General features: G+C 34.7%; 4 protein-coding genes across 4 annotated transcripts; 3 read left to right on the forward strand and 1 right to left on the reverse strand.

The window, feature by feature from the left end:
• Positions 1-51: 51 nt before the first annotated feature.
• On the forward strand, positions 52-9,084 carry Zdhhc8 (zinc finger DHHC-type containing 8). The gene is made up of 12 exons (XM_066292482.1): positions 52-324; positions 1,911-2,029; positions 2,080-2,237; positions 3,304-3,476; positions 3,556-3,750; positions 3,800-3,944; positions 4,192-4,501; positions 4,630-4,717; positions 6,094-6,407; positions 6,461-6,683; positions 6,740-6,898; positions 6,953-9,084. The coding sequence occupies exons 1-11, from the start codon at positions 233-235 to the stop codon at positions 6,870-6,872; spliced, it is 1,950 nt and encodes a 649-aa protein (XP_066148579.1). The 5' UTR covers positions 52-232; the 3' UTR covers positions 6,873-6,898; positions 6,953-9,084.
• Positions 9,085-11,257: 2,173 nt separating this feature from the next.
• LOC136344653 (integrator complex subunit 15) lies at positions 11,258-12,998 on the forward strand. The gene is made up of 5 exons (XM_066292310.1): positions 11,258-11,586; positions 11,640-11,972; positions 12,024-12,238; positions 12,295-12,391; positions 12,441-12,998. Exons 1-5 carry the CDS (start codon positions 11,496-11,498, stop codon positions 12,842-12,844), a joined length of 1,140 nt encoding a protein of 379 aa, XP_066148407.1. The 5' UTR covers positions 11,258-11,495; the 3' UTR covers positions 12,845-12,998.
• A 104-nt stretch (positions 12,999-13,102) lies between these two features.
• On the forward strand, positions 13,103-16,237 carry morula (anaphase promoting complex subunit morula). Its single transcript, XM_066292306.1, has 8 exons — positions 13,103-13,852; positions 13,910-14,045; positions 14,100-14,262; positions 14,322-14,580; positions 14,750-14,904; positions 14,967-15,512; positions 15,566-15,801; positions 15,873-16,237. Exons 1-8 carry the CDS (start codon positions 13,257-13,259, stop codon positions 16,071-16,073), a joined length of 2,292 nt encoding a protein of 763 aa, XP_066148403.1. The 5' UTR covers positions 13,103-13,256; the 3' UTR covers positions 16,074-16,237.
• Positions 16,233-18,249, reverse strand: LOC136344655 (vacuolar protein sorting-associated protein 26C). Its single transcript, XM_066292314.1, has 6 exons — positions 17,879-18,249; positions 17,433-17,576; positions 17,049-17,376; positions 16,824-16,994; positions 16,652-16,777; positions 16,233-16,600 (listed from the first exon to the last, which is right to left on the reverse strand). Exons 1-6 carry the CDS (start codon positions 17,933-17,935, stop codon positions 16,518-16,520), a joined length of 909 nt encoding a protein of 302 aa, XP_066148411.1. The 5' UTR covers positions 17,936-18,249; the 3' UTR covers positions 16,233-16,517.
• Positions 18,250-18,336: the final 87 nt, after the last annotated feature.

An 18,336-nucleotide genomic window follows, 5' to 3' on the forward strand; every position in this document is an offset into this window, starting at 1 on the left:
GGATAAGTGACAATGCAATGACGTTTTCGGATTATGCACATGCGCGCACGTCAAAGTCACAGAAGTCACAGTTCATCGTCCATCGGACCCGGACTTCGGGAACGGGAAGAATTTTACGATTTGCAACTGTCGTGAATGGTGTTTTCCTCCCATCTGAGCCATGTTGACCCGCTCGATACCAAATTACCGACTTTTAATGAAACTTTGAGACGGTTGCTCCAAATCGGACATCATGTCCAAGTGCGACGCTAAAACCAGATACATTCCGGCCACATTTGCATGGACGTTGCTCATTGTAGCCACCACTTTGTTCTTTTACTACCCGTGAGTTATTTTTGACTGCTGTTTACGTTTTGTGCAACGAAATGTTGATGTTTGCCATTCTCTATTTACACCGGTGGTTTTGGCTACAAATACAGTGCCAAAATACGCCAGAGAACCATTAAATACCATTAGTTTATTTATAAGATTGTTGACCTAATGGTGTCATAACAAGGTGTTTCCCTAAACCCTGATTTGGTTTCAAATTTCACTGGTCTCCTGGTTTTACTTCATATGTTTAATTTTTTGGGTCAACAGTCGTTCTGTTACAAAATTTTATGAAATTTCCTCTAAATATGGTTTCTATTTTAAGTAGTCAAATATTAGTAGGTCCCTAAGTATTCATTCATCATTTCAAGTTTTGTTAGTAGTTCCATCCATATATTTTAATTTTCAGTTTCATAAACTTTCAGAAATAAGTAATTTGTCAAGAAGTTTACTATAAGTAGAAAACTGTGCGTACATAAGCCAACTGCTCAGTACCTACCTACTTGAGGTTGAAGTGGGAGAAATAATTTACAGCAAAGATGGAATTCTTCAAGGTTTAATCTCTGTTTAATGATTTATTGATTAATAAGACTGGTAATAACACTTAATTTTGCTAGATACCTTTTGAATCATCTGATATTACCATGTGTTTAGTTTATACATATTTAGATTAATATTTTTAGATAAAAATATAAAATATATTAAGACATACATATTCCTTATTAAGCTGGTATCTAAATCTAGTTTCAGTATCAATCAATTTAGAGTCTAAGCATATTGATACCAAAAAGCTTCCTTTATATTCTAATATTGTGACTTGCAGTTTATTGTTCTAAGTTTAAATAAAAATCTAGTTTTTGATTGAGCCAAAATCTATGTTTTGATGGATACATACACTTATTTGAGCCCACACCTATTCAATATGAAATTGATATGATTTGCTGAAAATTAGTCATTTCTCAGTATAAATGAAAAGTTGCTGACAGAAATGTTGTCAGAACTAAATTATTGTCAATGTGTCTGAGCCAAAATTTTTAAAAATGTCACAAATATGTAGTATGTGGTGCATGAAATTTTCTTCCTCTGAGTATAATTAATGTATCAAATGATCCAGATAGTTTCAGATCAATCTAAATTCATCCAATTTGCATCACAAAAAAGCATGAGTGCATATTATCCTAACATGAAGAGTTAATTTTGAATGCACTTGTTCTATTAGATGTGTTTGTTACACTACTTTGCTCAAATAATTATGACTAATAATGTTATTTACATACTGACATCCTGATTGATAAGAATCATTAACCTTGACCAGATTATAGTGTTAGCGTTATGCAAAGTAAAGTACTTTTTAAAAATCCTAGGTATTAAAATCTACTTACACACAGAAAAACGTAGGTATTTCCTTAACTTGACACCATTAACATAGCTTAACAATAATTAATTAGTTACAGACCCAAATTTACTCTTCACAATGCCTCACTTTAGATAATTGTTAAAAATTACCTATATTGCCTTAACTGGGTGATTAAACTAGTGAGGCCGAGTTTAATCACTATGTGTACTATTAAACCAATAACTCATCTCAGTTTCTTTTCTAGAGCCCAATACTATCTTCCCACCTATCCATGGATTCCAGCATGCCAAGCAGTATTAACATTCTTCGTTTTGGCCAATTTCACATTGGCCACTTTTATGGATCCAGGAATCATTCCCCCAGGTAACTTTCCAATTCCTCATGGGAGTTTTTTTGATAATAGGATGTTTCAGCCCCTCCTGACGAAGACAGAGATGATGACTTCCGGGCGCCACTGTATAAAAATGCGGACATCAATGGAATCACTGTGCGAATGAAGTGGTGTGTCACTTGCAAATTTTACAGGCCGCCCAGATGTTCCCATTGTAGTGTGTGTAACCATTGTATAGAGGTGAGGAATTATATATTTTTTCCATACATTTTTATGATATAAAATTGATAAAGAATACGCTGGAGCGTTCAACTAGAGTTCTTGTTTTGGAGCCCATTTCCTTTATTTTCGTTAAAAATAGATCTGGCCGTCTTTAAGCGCTTCCCTAATTGCCCAGAACAGTTATAAATAATGTAGTCTTGAAATAAAACCAAAGCCGTTGTTATGTGCAAATTAACGTAAAATACAGGCGTTTGGTGTTCTATAAATAATTCCAATGTGAAGAGGACAATATTTCACAAAACTACTCGAAAATTAGGACACTTGTGAAACATGTTTAAAGCGTTATTTCCGGAATGAAATAGGACAAATCCCTGATTTGATAAACAAACACTTCAGAGATCTACTCGATTGCACTTAATTACCTTTTTCTGGTCTTTCTGCAGATTATAAATATAATTTGCTTGAACGTGTTAGTATTAATTAGCGATTGTCTAATTTAATAATTTAACCGTCATACTAGATTCATTCTTATCTGCACGAAGACGCTACTTATAGTGTTTTAGGGAGTTTCTGTTTTAATTGTATTATCGTGAATGGTTGATTAGAAATGAATAACGGTAATAACTTTGGTAATAGTTTATGTAAATTGTTACAATTTACAAGTATTAAAAAATTGTTAAAGTTCAGAATTAAATATGGCACTATCAAGGTTCTGGAAAAAATAGGTTTTGAAGTTTTGCTAACAGCGCAAATAGTTGCAAATTATTTTACAATATTCTATGAAAGTTAACACAAAAATTTACAAGATGGTAGAAATCAATGCGATATCGCAAAATCAATCCTCTACGTTTTCTGATAATTCTACTACCATAGAAGCTCCTCTACTAGAATTTGCCAAACTCTAATACTACACATCTTGGAAATCATTAAATACACAAAATACGTTAAATATACGCAAAGTAGTAGCCATATAAAATGAGCATTTTGCCTTTTTAACCGATCATTTTATACATAATAATGATTGTATCACATTGCATTTTGTACCACCATATACAGATATTTCAGATTGTTTGGCCTTTTCCAGACCTTCGATCACCACTGTCCGTGGGTCAATAACTGCATCGGGAGACGTAACTATAGGTTCTTCTTTTTCTTCCTGATAACACTTAGCGTGCATATGATTAGCATATTCGGCTTAAGTCTTGTATTCGTCCTCCAGCATCGTCAGAATCTCACCACTACGGAATGTATTGTAGCGTATCCTTTTTTCTTCACCCACTCATTCTATTTTAAAACCATGACAAAAGCTTTTGTTCCTTAACTCAATAAATCACAGTATGGTATTGATAATCATAGTAGCTCTTCTGGCGATTCCTATTTTCGGATTGACGGGGTTCCACATGGTCCTGGTGGCTCGGGGTAGGACCACCAACGAACAGGTAACCGGCAAGTTTAAGGGCGGTTACAATCCGTTTTCCAGAGGCTGCTTGAGCAATTGTTGTTATACGCACTTCGGGCCTCAATTTCCTAGGTAAGAGAGACATTTTTGGGTTTGGAACAGTGCTCATGTTCCCTTTCAGTTTAATTAAACCTTACAAGTACAACAGCAAGCGAAAACACTGCCCACACGGGCCTATTGCAACCATCACTAACGAGAGTCAGGTGAAGACATATATGGATAACAGCAATGGTGTGAGGAATATTAATTCTCATGCATATAACAAGGTGGGTCTTTGTTAGTTGTATATTATAGTTCATGAAATTTCACTTTTTTTTCGGAGTTATATATGAACCAATTAATTTTCGCACACACATATATATATATATATATATATATATATATATATATATATCGATTAATTTTAAGTGAACAAAACGATATTCCATTTTCTATTAAACTATTCTTTGAAAAGTAAAACTTTTATAAATCCTTTGGAGTAAAACGAAATTTCTCATAAATCAACTGTTGCAGATGTCTCCCGGCAGGGATGCAATGGACTTGGACATGGAGCCGTCGGCATCGCAGTCCCAAGACTGCGAACCGACCCCTCCCTTGCAACGTCACGGGTCCAAGAGCAATTTCTTCTTGCCGCCAAGCTCCATGAACGCGCCCATAAGCGTCCAGTACTCGTCGATGGGCAATCCTATGATGAGCCAGAACGGGGATGAGTCGCCTGGACGACCCCCGATTTTGCGACCTGCGGGACATTATCCAAGAGGTAGCCCGCATCCCAGACCCAGAGCAATGGAGAGCGGGCGAGGTGGGACTCCTGATAATTTAGGTTAGGCTTGACTGATTTGTTTCAAGGTTTTCTTGTCTTCTTGGAATTCATAGTCTTTTTGAACCCTGATTTCAATTTAGGTTGCGCTTTATTATCACCGAAGTTGATCGATATTTTATTCTGTTCAGGTCCACAAAGGGCGTCGCCGACGATGCAACAAAGAATTAAAGCTCTGGGGGTGCCTACTCCCTTGGCAATGTCTAGTCCTGTGAGAAGGTAAGGGCCGGTGATTGAGTGATATTTTAATTTATTTATTTTTTGTTTTTACGTCAGTTTATAGATATATTGTGTGATATATACATTTTATAGCTAGTTTTACGATTCCGTTTTTCGTTTTATAGGGTTTTATTTTTTGTCGATTTAAATTTTTTTGGACGAAATAGGTCCAAGGGTTAAGGTAAAAATATAATTTATTTAAGAGTTTTGACAAAGCGTTTTGAATACTATTTTAGATATCGGTTATTTTCGTACTTATCGTGTGACCATTTTTCTCTAAGAAACGCAGTACTTAAATATGATCAAGAATTCTTTATTTGAAAAATTTGGCATAAATCCGTGGCATGTTGATCAAAACATTTAAATCCTCTTTACTTCTTTCAATATTTTCAAATTTACAAATATTGACAGTTAGATAATTAATCCGATTCAACATATTTAATTTGTGATCACTACAACTACCATTCTTAAATCAGCACCTAATAATTGGAGAATATAAAAACATAGATATAAGGTTAAATAGGACGCTTAAAAGTATCTCAGTAGGGTACTTGTTTAGACAATTTCTCTTGTACATAATATTTAGGGCACTTGTATATATTAGATCAAACACTAAAGCAATATTTTTTTGTACAGGTTATCTTATAGCAATAAAAGGCACTATTTTTGAGCATTTTATTTTTCTTGTTTTCCTTATTTTTGCATGGCATCAATGCATGTTATAATTGTAGTACTAACTTTGATCTATAAACATTAGTTGTTCCTAACAACATGTCTTTAGAACTTTTGGTAATTGGGAAACACATAGTTATCGTCATTTTTAGTGTTTTAGTGGAAAAGTCACGGTAGTTTTGTGCAATTTTGAGTGATAAACACATTAATTCTTTTCTACAGGTAAGTACTGACCTTTTACTGTCACCTAAATGTACATTATTTACAATATTACTGAAAGGTTCTAAAGGCCCTTATCACTTGTAGATAAATCTAAGTTGGGTAGAAAAAGCACCAGGCATAATTTCTGATTGTCATTGTTAAGGGTCAAAACTATCCATTGTTGTCATGTCAAGGAGCTGGCTCATCATCAGACCTCCGCATCACCAACAACATCCATCTCATTGTGTCACTTGCACTTCATCACCTCTCTCTCACTCTCTGTCCTTTTACAGGTGGACCTGACCGACTGCCTGCCCGCTTGTTTCCGAACCGCCCATCCCTCCTCCTCCCCCGCCCGCTAGAACAATTTTAAAGCGTTCGAAAAGTTTCTCTAACCAATCGTCTACTGTCTACCCATCATATCTCGTGCAAACTACTAAAAAACATTTTAAAACGTTAAACATTTTCGAACGCATTCCTGTAGTGGCTTGTGCATTTCGCAGATCCAATCCGAGTACGCCGACGCAGCCGCGCCGGCCCGACTTTATAGGCGTAGTCTACGCGCCAAACCAATCGGGGGGCTCTTATTACGAGTTCCAGCCACCGGAGACAGGACCGGGCATGCGCGGAGTTCAACCCCCTAGCCATATGCAGTATGGGGGCAGTCCACAAAGGCGGTTCATGTCTGAGGGCGAATTAGTGAGGCAAGAGCAACAGCTTAGCTACCCCCGATCGAACAACACCGTGGATAACATCAGAGAATTGGCGAATTCGCCTCAGAGAGGAGTTTATATGTGGAAAGACACATCTCCTTCAGGTAAGTGATGGAAGAGAGTTATTACTTTGAGAGTGGAGTTCCTTTTGGGTTAGGTTATCCTAGTCTAGCGCAGCAGCCAGACTTCTATCGGTCGAATCCGACTAGTCCTACACAGCAACAAATGTATGCCCCTCCCCCCACTACGCGAACTTATCACCCTGCGATGAGGGGTGGAGTTCCGGTTTATCCGCCCCCCAGCCCTCAGATTCATAGGAAAATAGCAGTTAATGCGCCCACGGTAGCGGACAATAGGCGTAGGCCAATGTCCTTTGTCAGGTGAGACATTAACAGTTTTCTGCTTATTACAGAATACAGGATTTTTCGATTTTTAGAGCATTAGAAATGTCTGACAATGTAGAGATGTCTTCACAAACCTCCCAGTGCTCTACACACCCGATGGCGCAACGACCGCCCACACCGGATCGCACAAGCGTTTATGATATGAACTACGAGATTTCGGTATAGGGCTGGAGAGGGCACTCTTGTCGCAGGTAAGGTCAGGTGAAGCAAAGATAAAAATGGTGTTTATGTGTTTCATGTTATAGGGATAACTGAGTGCCCTAATGCGATTAGTTTCTCTGTATCAGAGACACAATTTTGGTAACTGGCTCGGGGAGAAACCGCTAAAGGGAAACCATCAGCAACTCTGTTCAGGGTGTTGTAAATTCTTTTAATTTGGGAGCTCGTAGCGTTGCTCAATTATTTTATAGCGGCTTATGGGACCAGAGTTTTCGACTACTTGAGACCTGATTTGATAGTGTCTACGTTTTAGTTTCCCCACCCTTTTGTAGATTGCCATATTTTAATGCTTTCAGTTATCTGCTCAAGTTACTAGGAACAGAGTTGCTAATGTAAAGTAAACATTCCGTTTACTCATTGTATCGTACCCAATATAACGTAGGGACCCAGTCCCTTAGGTGTTCCCTTTATCCTTGATAGAATACAGAGGGAAACCAGTAGCCAATAGCAGGGAAGAGGAAACGATGGTTGCTACTTTATTGTTTAATAAGCGTATTGTTTTCTATAGGCTCAGTTGTTGACCAAATGATCTATTTGCATGACGGTTCAAAATAACCTTGTTAAGTTTTTAATTTTATTGTTATTATTGCTATAAGAGAATACTGATTTTTGCTCATGCCTTGGTATTGGTCTATGTGCAGAAGAGAATATTTTTTAATTATTGTTTTTATACTTATTTACTTTATTTTCATGGTTACTTTGGTCCGTCATTGAATTTCTTTATTACTGAAAGGATTCGTTTGATGCAGAGTTGGAGGTTACAGTAATTTCGATTTTTGAATATTCCAGGAAGGCATTTTTAATAGTGGATTTGTTGTCGAAATAATAGAAGTGGGTTGTTATTTCAAAAATGTGTTTTTTCAAAAACTACATTTCAATAAACGAAATTAATATCTCACAAACTTAAAAAGCAGTAGAATTTAATGTAAATGTGGCCTGGTGCCGTCTAGTTTACTCGCTCTTGTTCAATTTAAATTACAGAAAATTATTTGATTTAACTGAAATTTGCTTTTCGCTTCAACCTGGACATTCATCTTTCCCTCTCGCAGTTATCCGTGTCAAGCATATCTATTTCCGTTGTTATTGTTGTGTATTTTTAATAATTTGTTGTTCAGTATGAATATACGATATTCTTAAATAATAGGTAGCGGCGTGAGATCAAAATACTGATAAGTAATAATCAGTTTATTTTCTGTACTGTATATACTGTAAAAGTGTATTAAAAATCTGTGAAATTTGGAACGCTAGAGACGAAATATTTATTAACCAAATATCTCTAGTCAATCTGAGATTTCTTTTTAAAATCCAGTCTCTAGTGCCCATGGTACATGGTTAAACTTTCCTTTTCACTATGTGTTTTTTTTTATAATTTATGGTAGAAGCCATGTACTCGAGATAAGTGTATTTTATAGATATTTGTGTAGTTTCACTCATTAGATAGGAAAAAATCTGAATAAGTGAAAGATCGGCAAATTCTTCGGAACTTTTGAAAAGAAAGATCTTCCAAGTCGAAGTCTCGAACAAGTGCCAAATATAAATATGTTTTAGACGCGACGTTTTCGACGTGCAGCCACAATGTACTTCCACTGCAAACATCCAAGTTTTTGCCGTTGTTTCTGAAAAAAATCTAACTTAAGGTTAATTTTCTTTCACGTTATTAAAGAGGTAGAGATTCAAGAAAAAGAATTTTTGCAAGACTGTTCTAGATCGATGTAAATATATTAATCGTGTCCTCTGTAAAGAATGATTTAGCGTAGTTCGAATAGAAATTTTTTGAAGATTTATTGTAACAAAGACTTGAACATATGAACGTTATATTTTATTACAAAAGTCGCGTTTAGTATGTCCCTCGAACAGATTAGTTGATTGTTTTAGTCGACGAAACTTTTTTTTCTCAAATGCAGGATAACGATAGACTTATTTGGGAGGGATGTCTATACGGAACTTTAATACAGGGTAACAAATAAACCAGCACTGATTTTATAGTAAAAAAGCCCCTGCTCTGTACTAAAACACACCCTGTACGAAAAATTTTTAACCGTGAAAAAAATGGTAATTCTGTCACATAATTATTTTGTCCTTATTTCTTGTACTTATAGATATTTGTATAAAATAGTTTTTGTTATAAATCCTTATAAATAAAAAAGGAAAATTATAATTATTTGATTCATTTGTATGAATAGACCAGAAGAAGGAACTTCCGTTACGTTTCAGATACCAGACAATATGTCACTATAATTTATTATTACAAAAATACATAATTAGGGAGTAAAGAACTACATAAACGGCTAATATAAAATAATATAAATATAGAATAAATAAGAGCATAAGTAACTCGAAAAAAGGATAGAAATTAGTGTCTTCGCGCTCTCAAACTGTTTTTGTAACTTCGACACCTTCTAACCAACTCCAGTTTACGATATCTCATGCAGTGCCACTGTGGTACCTGAAGCATGGCAGTGAGCACCTAGAACCCATAAAACAGAGTTTGAGCAATTTTCAGAACAGAAAAAATGGAGATCGCGCTCAAGTTAAAAAAAAGCCAAAGGACTAGTTTCCAACATGCTTAACAGACGAATACAAAACTGTCTGTGAATACTTTTAAAAGTTACAATCAGGTTTATTCCACTCAACATGAATCATCTTTTATTATGCAGTCTAATTCAATTAACTTGTTTCTTAATTAATTTAAATTGATTTTAATCTTAATAGTACAAATTATTATACAAAATATGGAATGTACGATACGGTAATCAAATATATTTAAATCTCTAATCAACATTTACCCTCTAGGAAACCTAATAGCTAATTTAGTTGAAAATAGATTCTTACCGGATCAACATCCGCTACTGGCAAAGCATGAATGAACACGAACATTAACAAACTCAAGAATAACACACAAGTCTTGAACAGCTCCATACTCCGGCAAATGATCAATTTTCTTCGCAACAAATCACTTGCTTCTCTAAAACGAGCCTAAACCGCACTAGAAAGAGCTCTTATTATAGAGTTAAAGATCTGATAGAGTCGCCACTTAAATAACCCACACGTATCGCTGGCTCGTCAATTTTATGGTGCACGTAAGCCGGATTATTATAAATTTCTTTAATTAAATAATAATTTAAGAATGCAAATCTGACCTAGTTTTGGATCCTAGAGTATTTTTGAGTAGGTACTTTATTTTGCAGCTTATTTTCGAATTACTGTTATATGGCCCTTTTGACCCACATTCACAATTGGTTGATGTTTACGAAAGTGTTTTACTTAATTTTCTTAACTTGGCATTTATTCTAAATAGTCTCTACTTTTAAGTGAGATTTTCTGTGGAGTTTACCTATTGCATAATCTGCCTATTCATAGGTAAATAGCCAAATAACCGAACAAAAATTCTTGTTGTGTAGTCACCTAAGTGTCAAGAAGAACGTTAAGATGAAAAGATAAAAGATAGATATGATAAGTCCAGACTAGAGAACAGCTATTTTTCTGGTTTAATGTGATTTACGTGATTCATATCAGTTTATTTACAATTTTGCATGATCAGTGTAAAAAAGAAGTGTTAATAAATTTATTAAGTGTTTAACACTGATGAATTCCTGAGGGAAGTTGAATAGACTAGATTCAATTCACAAGCCATTCCTAAGGCATACTTAAAATTATAACTAGCCATTGGCATATTTAAGCAGTCAAGTCATATTATAGGTTTCAGGAGTTTTTATGAGTTAAATTAGATTGAAATTGATGTCGCTTTCCATAGCATTTTCGATAGTTTTATTGGCAAAATATTATAGTTTTATAAGAAAATAATTATTTTAATTGTAGTAGGTAGGGGATAGAGACAGCCTACTCTCTTTAGAAAGAATACTTTAAGTTGAGAACTTTAAAACTGGTTGCCCTATAATTGATAAAACAAAAAAAGGACAATTATTTTCGGAAACGACAAAAAATGTGGTATAATATCGTAATGTTCTTATTAAACCAAGGAAACTTTAATTAAATCGTTCTAAGCACTTTTAAAAAAATTAATTTGAAACATTTTTATCCAAGTTTCAATAGTATGTCATTCGAAATTTAAATCATTTCGACATACGTTTATAAAACGCCTTTTCTTCTTTGGATCCAAGAAATATCCTCAAAATTTTTCGTCATATGTTTGTTAAACACTCTGTATACGACAATAATCTTTTCTACATTGACGATATGTAATGTCTACAATTATGAAGTACTTCTCTGTCTATTTTGATCTTGTCACATCAACTATATCTATCTTTGTTTAAACACTTGATCCAACAAGAACACCTCTGTTCTTTGAAGTCCTTGATTAGACTTATATTCACGTTTTTTCCATTGGCAAACTAAACTTCACGATTATTTAGATTTCCGAATTCCATATAAACATTCAATGCTTCCGTTTAAAGCAATTGTGATTATTTATATTAATTCGCTTATTTATTTCTAATTGTGGTTCCCCAATTATTCTTTTATTAGACTATACCTCTACTCCACGTTAACTAACTCTAATTCCGTGTATTTTAATCCTTCAACAGAGTATTCTTTAAATAAAAACGAAATATGTCTGGGTCTTCTTCAGAGATAAATCTAAAACAAACCCTAAGAAAACTTGAATACCCTCTATGTGCGCAAGAAGCATTAAAGAAAATTGGTAAATTGTCTGGCTACTTAAACTTCAAGTTCTCATAATTAATTAAATTCTAGGTGAGCTTCTCTGTGCAAGAGTTACTAATATCAAAAGCATGGACCTCTCCCTTGATTTAATGGCAGAATTTGTGTTCTATGAGGTAGACAGGAGAGGCAACAAGAGGACACAAGGTTTAACCCCATTAATAGAACTCCAACTTTTAGAAATTCTCTATGAATTTCTGAATAGCATACCTAATGAGGCTTCTAGGAATACCTTGTTCTTAAACTTGTTTAGTCCCAGTACTGTTAACAGCAGAGTTGGAATTTTGAGTAAACTAGTTTCTTTAGCTATAGGCATTCCTAGTCCCCTTATTTTGGTGTCTGCTAGTACTTGGATGCAGCAATTAGGTAGTCCCATTAGGAAAATAATTATGTGATTTTTACTTAAATTATACATAGGAAATTCTTCTCCTGCAAGTTGTAAGTTAGCTGAGGCTCTGGTTTTTGACTATGCTCAGCTAGCTCCCAATCCAGAAGAGAGATTAACCAGCTTGCCAAATATTGCCCCAGAATTTACTTCTAATCTTTTAACAGCTGTAGCTGAGAATTACTTTGTGCATAAAAAAGAACCAATGTTTCCCCCCCAGGTTCTATTAAAGAGTACTACAGATTGGGCATGTATTATTAATTTAAGAAATGTAGAACAGGTGTGCAAGTTAGGTATTTGCAGGTCACTGAAAACAACTCTCTTTGTGTAGCAGCTCAACTTAGACAACCCCATTTACCTCAAGGGGCAATTCCCATGGAAGCAACTACTCCAATAGCTGGTTAGATTGTTTTTACATAATATTGGGGATAATTTCTATTTAATTTTAGGACTTCTGCGTTGGTGTGTTTTAGCACCCATTTATGATCAAAATCAAGACATCTATTCAAAACTTTATCTAGCCCTTTTAAACAGTATATCAGAGATACCACAAGTGCAGCCTCCACGAGCTATCAACGTGCAGCATTTAACGGCAATTATTCATCCCCTGTATTATTATTATGAAGATTTAAAACACAAGGGCCAAACCTCTGGTATAATTCACGATTCTCATTTTCATTTGGCTCTTGACCGACTTGCACAGGCTTTACAGATCGCGTTAAGTGTTAATGCGGTTTACGGACATTTGGATGAACTATTCAATGCTTTAAATAACTTGCATTTTAATAATCTGCTTAGCATTGTGGTTAATAAATATAAGCAGAGTAAAGGGGGACCAATGATTCTTGGTTAGGTTTAAGTAATAGATTAATTTGTTTATGGAGGTATTCTATGTCAGGAGTTCTATATAATTTTGGTTTTTTAAAGTTTGAAAGTTACAATTACAACAATTTTATTAGCATTAATTTCCTACTGTGTTTTTAATTAATAAACTTTTAATAATTAAACTCTTCACTTTAACTCGAGTTTCTAAACAAAAATTTGTTTCCGAGATCTTATTTCTTTTTTGTCATTCGGCAACGCTGGCATCATCTGTCAAGTTGATTTTTTAACATAACCTTAATTTCTCGTTATTATTTATAAATACAAAAAAAATATTTTAAACAAAATAACGATAACTAACAAAACGTACTAATAAACCGTCTTTTAAATAAAAAAAAATACATAATCCACACTGCACCTTCTATCTAACAACATCAAATTCAATGGACGAAATTCCCGATTCCAAGAAAATCTGGAGTCTAAGTGAGAAAATCTTCCCTATATTAAATGATTTCAACACCCCTTGTAACCAAGAAGGTCCTTTTACAAAATGCGAATTTGAACAAGTTTGCGGCTTCATGAAAAAGAGTTCTTTGCAGGATCTGCTTCAACAGTTAGTCATCAATAAAATTGAAAAACGACTACGAGATGAAATAGTTCCAGAGTTCTGGTCATATTTTAAGAAACTTGAGGACACCAATAAAGGGTCAAAGCAGTTTTTTAATGCCGTCAGAGCTCTCTATGACAATTATCGGCAGTTGGAAGGGATTATTTCAAGATTAGAACTTTTCAGACAAAGTGCTGATGTGATCAAAGTACCTTATGAAGAGAAGAATGTTCAAGATGCTTTGAAGTTGATTTTGAAAGCTACATTATTTGCACAAATGCACGTTGATTATCAAAGTTTAACTATGAACTTTTATGAAACTACTTTGAAAATGGAAGATTTGGATGAGAGTAACTCTGAGGGGAAATGTATTGTTTGTGATCAGGATAATGTGGGGTGTTATTGCATGCATATGTTTCAAGAAACAAATCGGTAAGTTATTCGTAAAGATTACCTTCTACTCAGTAGGCACTAAATTTGTTCCTCTAGAAAGTTGGGAGAAATGAATTTATTGGAACCTTTGATAGGACAGACTTTAACAAATTTGTGCTACAACTACATTTATTCACACATACAGAAGACCTGTAAGGATAATTATGATTCATTTATTGTTAGCTTAGAAAAGGTACTAACTTAGAAATGTATTGGAGACTATTTGTTTTTTTTACCATAATTGTAGTGGCTTCATTCAGTTGTACTTGTTTGGCTTAGAAAAATTTACTATTTTGATAAGTCAATACCTTTGGAAGAATCAATGTTGACTTTTGAAAAGAAATTAGTCAATTATTTGTACAATTGTTACACAAAGATCAGGATTGATCAATTGTTTAATATTGTCATAGGTAATTCAGAAAGGTGAAAAGTCTCATATGATAATTAATGTAATTTAACCCTCCACTAGAATACCCAGAATCTCTACCAGCTCTTGAGGATATTCGCTTATGTTTACCAAGAACAGATTTAAAATCATTGTTGACTAAAAAGTTGCAAAAGGCTATGGAAACTAGGTTATTACATCCAGGCGTTAGCACTATGGATATTTTAACAGCTTATGTAGCTACCATCAAGTCTCTAAAGATTTTGGATCCATTTGGGTTGTTGCTGGAGACTGTGACTTATCCTATTCATCAGTATTTGAGAAGCAGGGAAGATACTGTTAGGTAAATATAATGTTGCCTTGGATTTTTAAAATAAGTTTGAGTTAACATTTTTTCAATAACACGGAGTGATTCACAACTTATTTAGAAAAAATTATTAAGGAATGAAATTGAACTTTTACTAATGTGTAGAAAAGTATATATATTTTGTATAACAATATTGGCATCGTAGATGTGTGGTAAGTAGTTTGACAGAAGAAGGTCCGAACGATCTGGCAGAAGAATTGAACCGAAGCGAACCTGTAGACGAGAATATGCCGATTAACGATGAAGATGAGAATTGGGAGAGTTGGACTCCCGATCCTGTAGACGCAATTCCTTGCAAAAGTACGTAAAATTTAGGATATTATAAGAAAAAACTATTGACTAAATATAAATTATTTTTAAAGAGTCACCAAAGGAGCAAATATCAAACCGCCGAAACGTCGACATAATCACTATGTTGGTTAACATTTACGGCAGCAAAGAATTATTTGTCAATGAATATCGCACCCTCCTAGCCGATCGGCTTTTGTCCCAAGATACTTTTGATACAGAAAAGGAGATCCGGTACTTGGAACTATTGAAATTGCGTTTTGGAGACTCACATTTGCACTTCTGTGAGGTAATGCTCAAGGATATTGCCGAGTCCAAGAGGATCAATCAAAGAATAAAAGACACAGCGGAATATGGAGAAACCACTCCACTTGCAACGATGATTGTTTCTCAGCAGTTCTGGCCTCCGTTCAAAGAGGAAAAATTGGAGTTGCACGCTGAAGTTGCAAAGCAGATGGAGAGTTTTACTAAGGCCTTCGAGACATTGAAGGGCAGTCGAACTTTGTGCTGGAAAAACCACTTGGGAGTAGTAAATATTGAAGTCGAGCTTAACGATAGGGTGGTAAATTTGGCGGTTTCTCCGGTGCATGCGACAGTTATGATGCATTTTCAGGATAAAAGTAAGTAGAGGTTTTGATAAATTGTAATTTACCTATAGAACAACGATTTACAGATATTTGGGAGTTGGAGGAATTGAGTAAAATCATGCATTGCCCTCCTACGGTCTTAAGGCGCAAAATAGGCTTCTGGCTATCGCACGGTATCTTGACTGAAATAAGCCAAGATGTGTTTGCTGTTTTAGAGGAAACCGAGAATAGAAACGCCGTTCCTGAGGATTTTTATGTTGAGGAATTCGAGTCGGAATCCGCTATGGCCAGCGCTAAGGATCAAAAGGAAGAAGAGTTACAGGTAGCTAGCAGTTTTGCTTTACATTTACGGTGTATACTAGCTAGCATTCAAAACCACGGTCCCTTTTACAGAATATTTGGTCTTATATTATTGGAATGTTGATGAACCTGGACAGCTTATCGCTCGAAAGGATCCATCACATGTTAAAGATGTTTGCGTTTCAAGGACCCACCACAGAATGCAGTCAATCTGAGCTTAAGAATTTTCTCGACAGGAGAGTGAGGGAGAGGCATTTAGTCTATGCAAACGGCTTATACAAGCTTCCAAAGTAGTAAGTTTCTTTCTATAAGAAAGAATCAGGTTTAAAAAAAAACAAAAATATTTGTCAATATATAACAAGGGTCTGAATATAGCGCCAATTTGCTAATCTTTTATTTATATTTACTTACGCTTATAATAGAATTCACGGTGTTTTCGTAAAAACAAACTCACATAATTAATCTCGTTTTATTCTTTAAAATGGAAGTCTTCCAGTCTTTCCTCTTTAAACCATTTCACGTCAAAAATAACCTGTAAATATGGCAATATATTGGCACTAGTCTGTTTTAAAGTTCTGCTAATTCTTCAGGCCTATTTCTTAGATATAGGATAGCTATTTTATAAGTAAGGAATTCGCTATTTGAAGCGGAAACTCCGATCAAAATTAATATAATTATTGCCACCCGAATTGAAGATATATATACGCATTGCGTAAAATAATCTTAAAATTATTCTTACTACCCCCTGACTAATATTATTGGAAAGTTGTTGGTAATTAAATGATTATTGTCGAACACCAATACAATATTAATCTCAAATTCTGAAACAAAGCAAATTTAAAAAAATTCTATAAAATTTATTTGTGACTTACCAATTTTAAAGTTTGTAGTCATCAAAGTGGGACAGGTAAACAACCGCGGAAAAACCATGTAAATAGGTATTGGAATATTTTGAGCAATGTCTCCATCTCCAATTTGCAAATTTTGAATCTCAGTAGCTAAAATACTCTTTGAAATTTTCCATTTAACTGATTATTCTCTCACCTTCTCTCGCATAACCTTCGGCACATCCACATGTCTCAATACGCACCAACTGAAGCTCAACAGATTTTACTGGGGCTGCACATCGCACTAAGGTCAGTTGACCTTTAAATGGTTTTGTGATACTGCAGCAGACGCTCTCCAAATAACCTCGAAGTAAGAAATCTGGAGCTCCTAGAACTCAATGGACCAAGTTGTTTAGGACACGAATTTGAAAAAAGAACGCACCTGATGCCCCTGAAGTGAGCTTGGCAGGGCTTAATTCAAATGAAACTGGTTTCCTATTATCTTTCAAAGGCAATTGAGGACAATGGCCAGCATTTGCCTTATATTGCACTAAGAATTGTTGGCACCTTTGCAGATCTTTTGATAAAAACGACCTTTTGATGTCGCATCTTATTGAATAGCTAATGTTGACGTACACGCCATGGTACGTTTCATACAATACCCTATTGGGTTTGGCTTTGAGGGGAATTTGGAATGGAATTTCTGTGATGCCAGAGGGGACACGACCAGGGGTGCTGACATCGCATATGATATTAACTAATTGAATTGGCTGAAGGGGGTACACTTTACGGTTCCTTTCATGGGGAATTCATGAAAAACACTTACCTTAACAGAGTTATAAAATGCTTCTAAAACTCCAACATTCTTGGAGCTAATTTGAAGGTTGACACAGCCTTCTACCGTTAAAATGATGCCGTCGTGTTTGAAATCTGAGTTAGACGAAATGACAATTATTCCACTTATATTTTCCTGAAAGAGTTTTAAAATAAGGGAGACAATTGATTTTATTTATTAAATTAACATTATCAAATGCATGATCTTGCAAATTTGGGGATGCTATGTTGATAGGAAAAAGGTGCTTAAACTCTGTGTTTTTCTGGTGATCTATATTGAAGTTCAAGACATTAGAATGAAATTAGAGAATGATCAGGATATTTATTGACGGTGCATTACAACTTTATTTTCCTAGATATTAAATCGGATGTTAAAAGTGTAATAAACTAAACTGCTACTGAGATTTAGATCACATCCAGACTACATTAGACACTTACCCCTTCACTATAAACTTTATCAGCTCGTTTGAGTCTAAGATCCAAATTTATGGACATCTCTGATCTCGTCTTCTAACCCAAATGTAAAAATAGGTTTGCTGATTGCTGATACGTCTTCAAAAATTGCTTATTAGATATCTGAAAAGATGGATATACAACTAGAAATTATGAAAAAAATGAACAAAACAAAAATAAACATTCAAAGATAACCTTAAATATTCTATTTACGATTTGAGGAAAAGTGATGTAATTTGAAATGTGGCAACGGTGTAGATTGGCAAGGTAGAATTGATAATCGATTGCCTTTTACTAATTATTTTTGTTCATATTATTATTAATTTAAGTTTTTAGAGAGAAGCGGATTATCTTCAAATTAAAATTTTATCTAAAAATGTGTTATTTTCTTGTTATGACAATTGTTCATATTTTTGTATTTTAAAAAGTACAGTATTCGAAGC

Source organism: Euwallacea fornicatus, chromosome 17, assembly GCF_040115645.1.
Source record: "Euwallacea fornicatus isolate EFF26 chromosome 17, ASM4011564v1, whole genome shotgun sequence".
Taxonomy (NCBI): domain Eukaryota; kingdom Metazoa; phylum Arthropoda; class Insecta; order Coleoptera; family Curculionidae; genus Euwallacea; species Euwallacea fornicatus.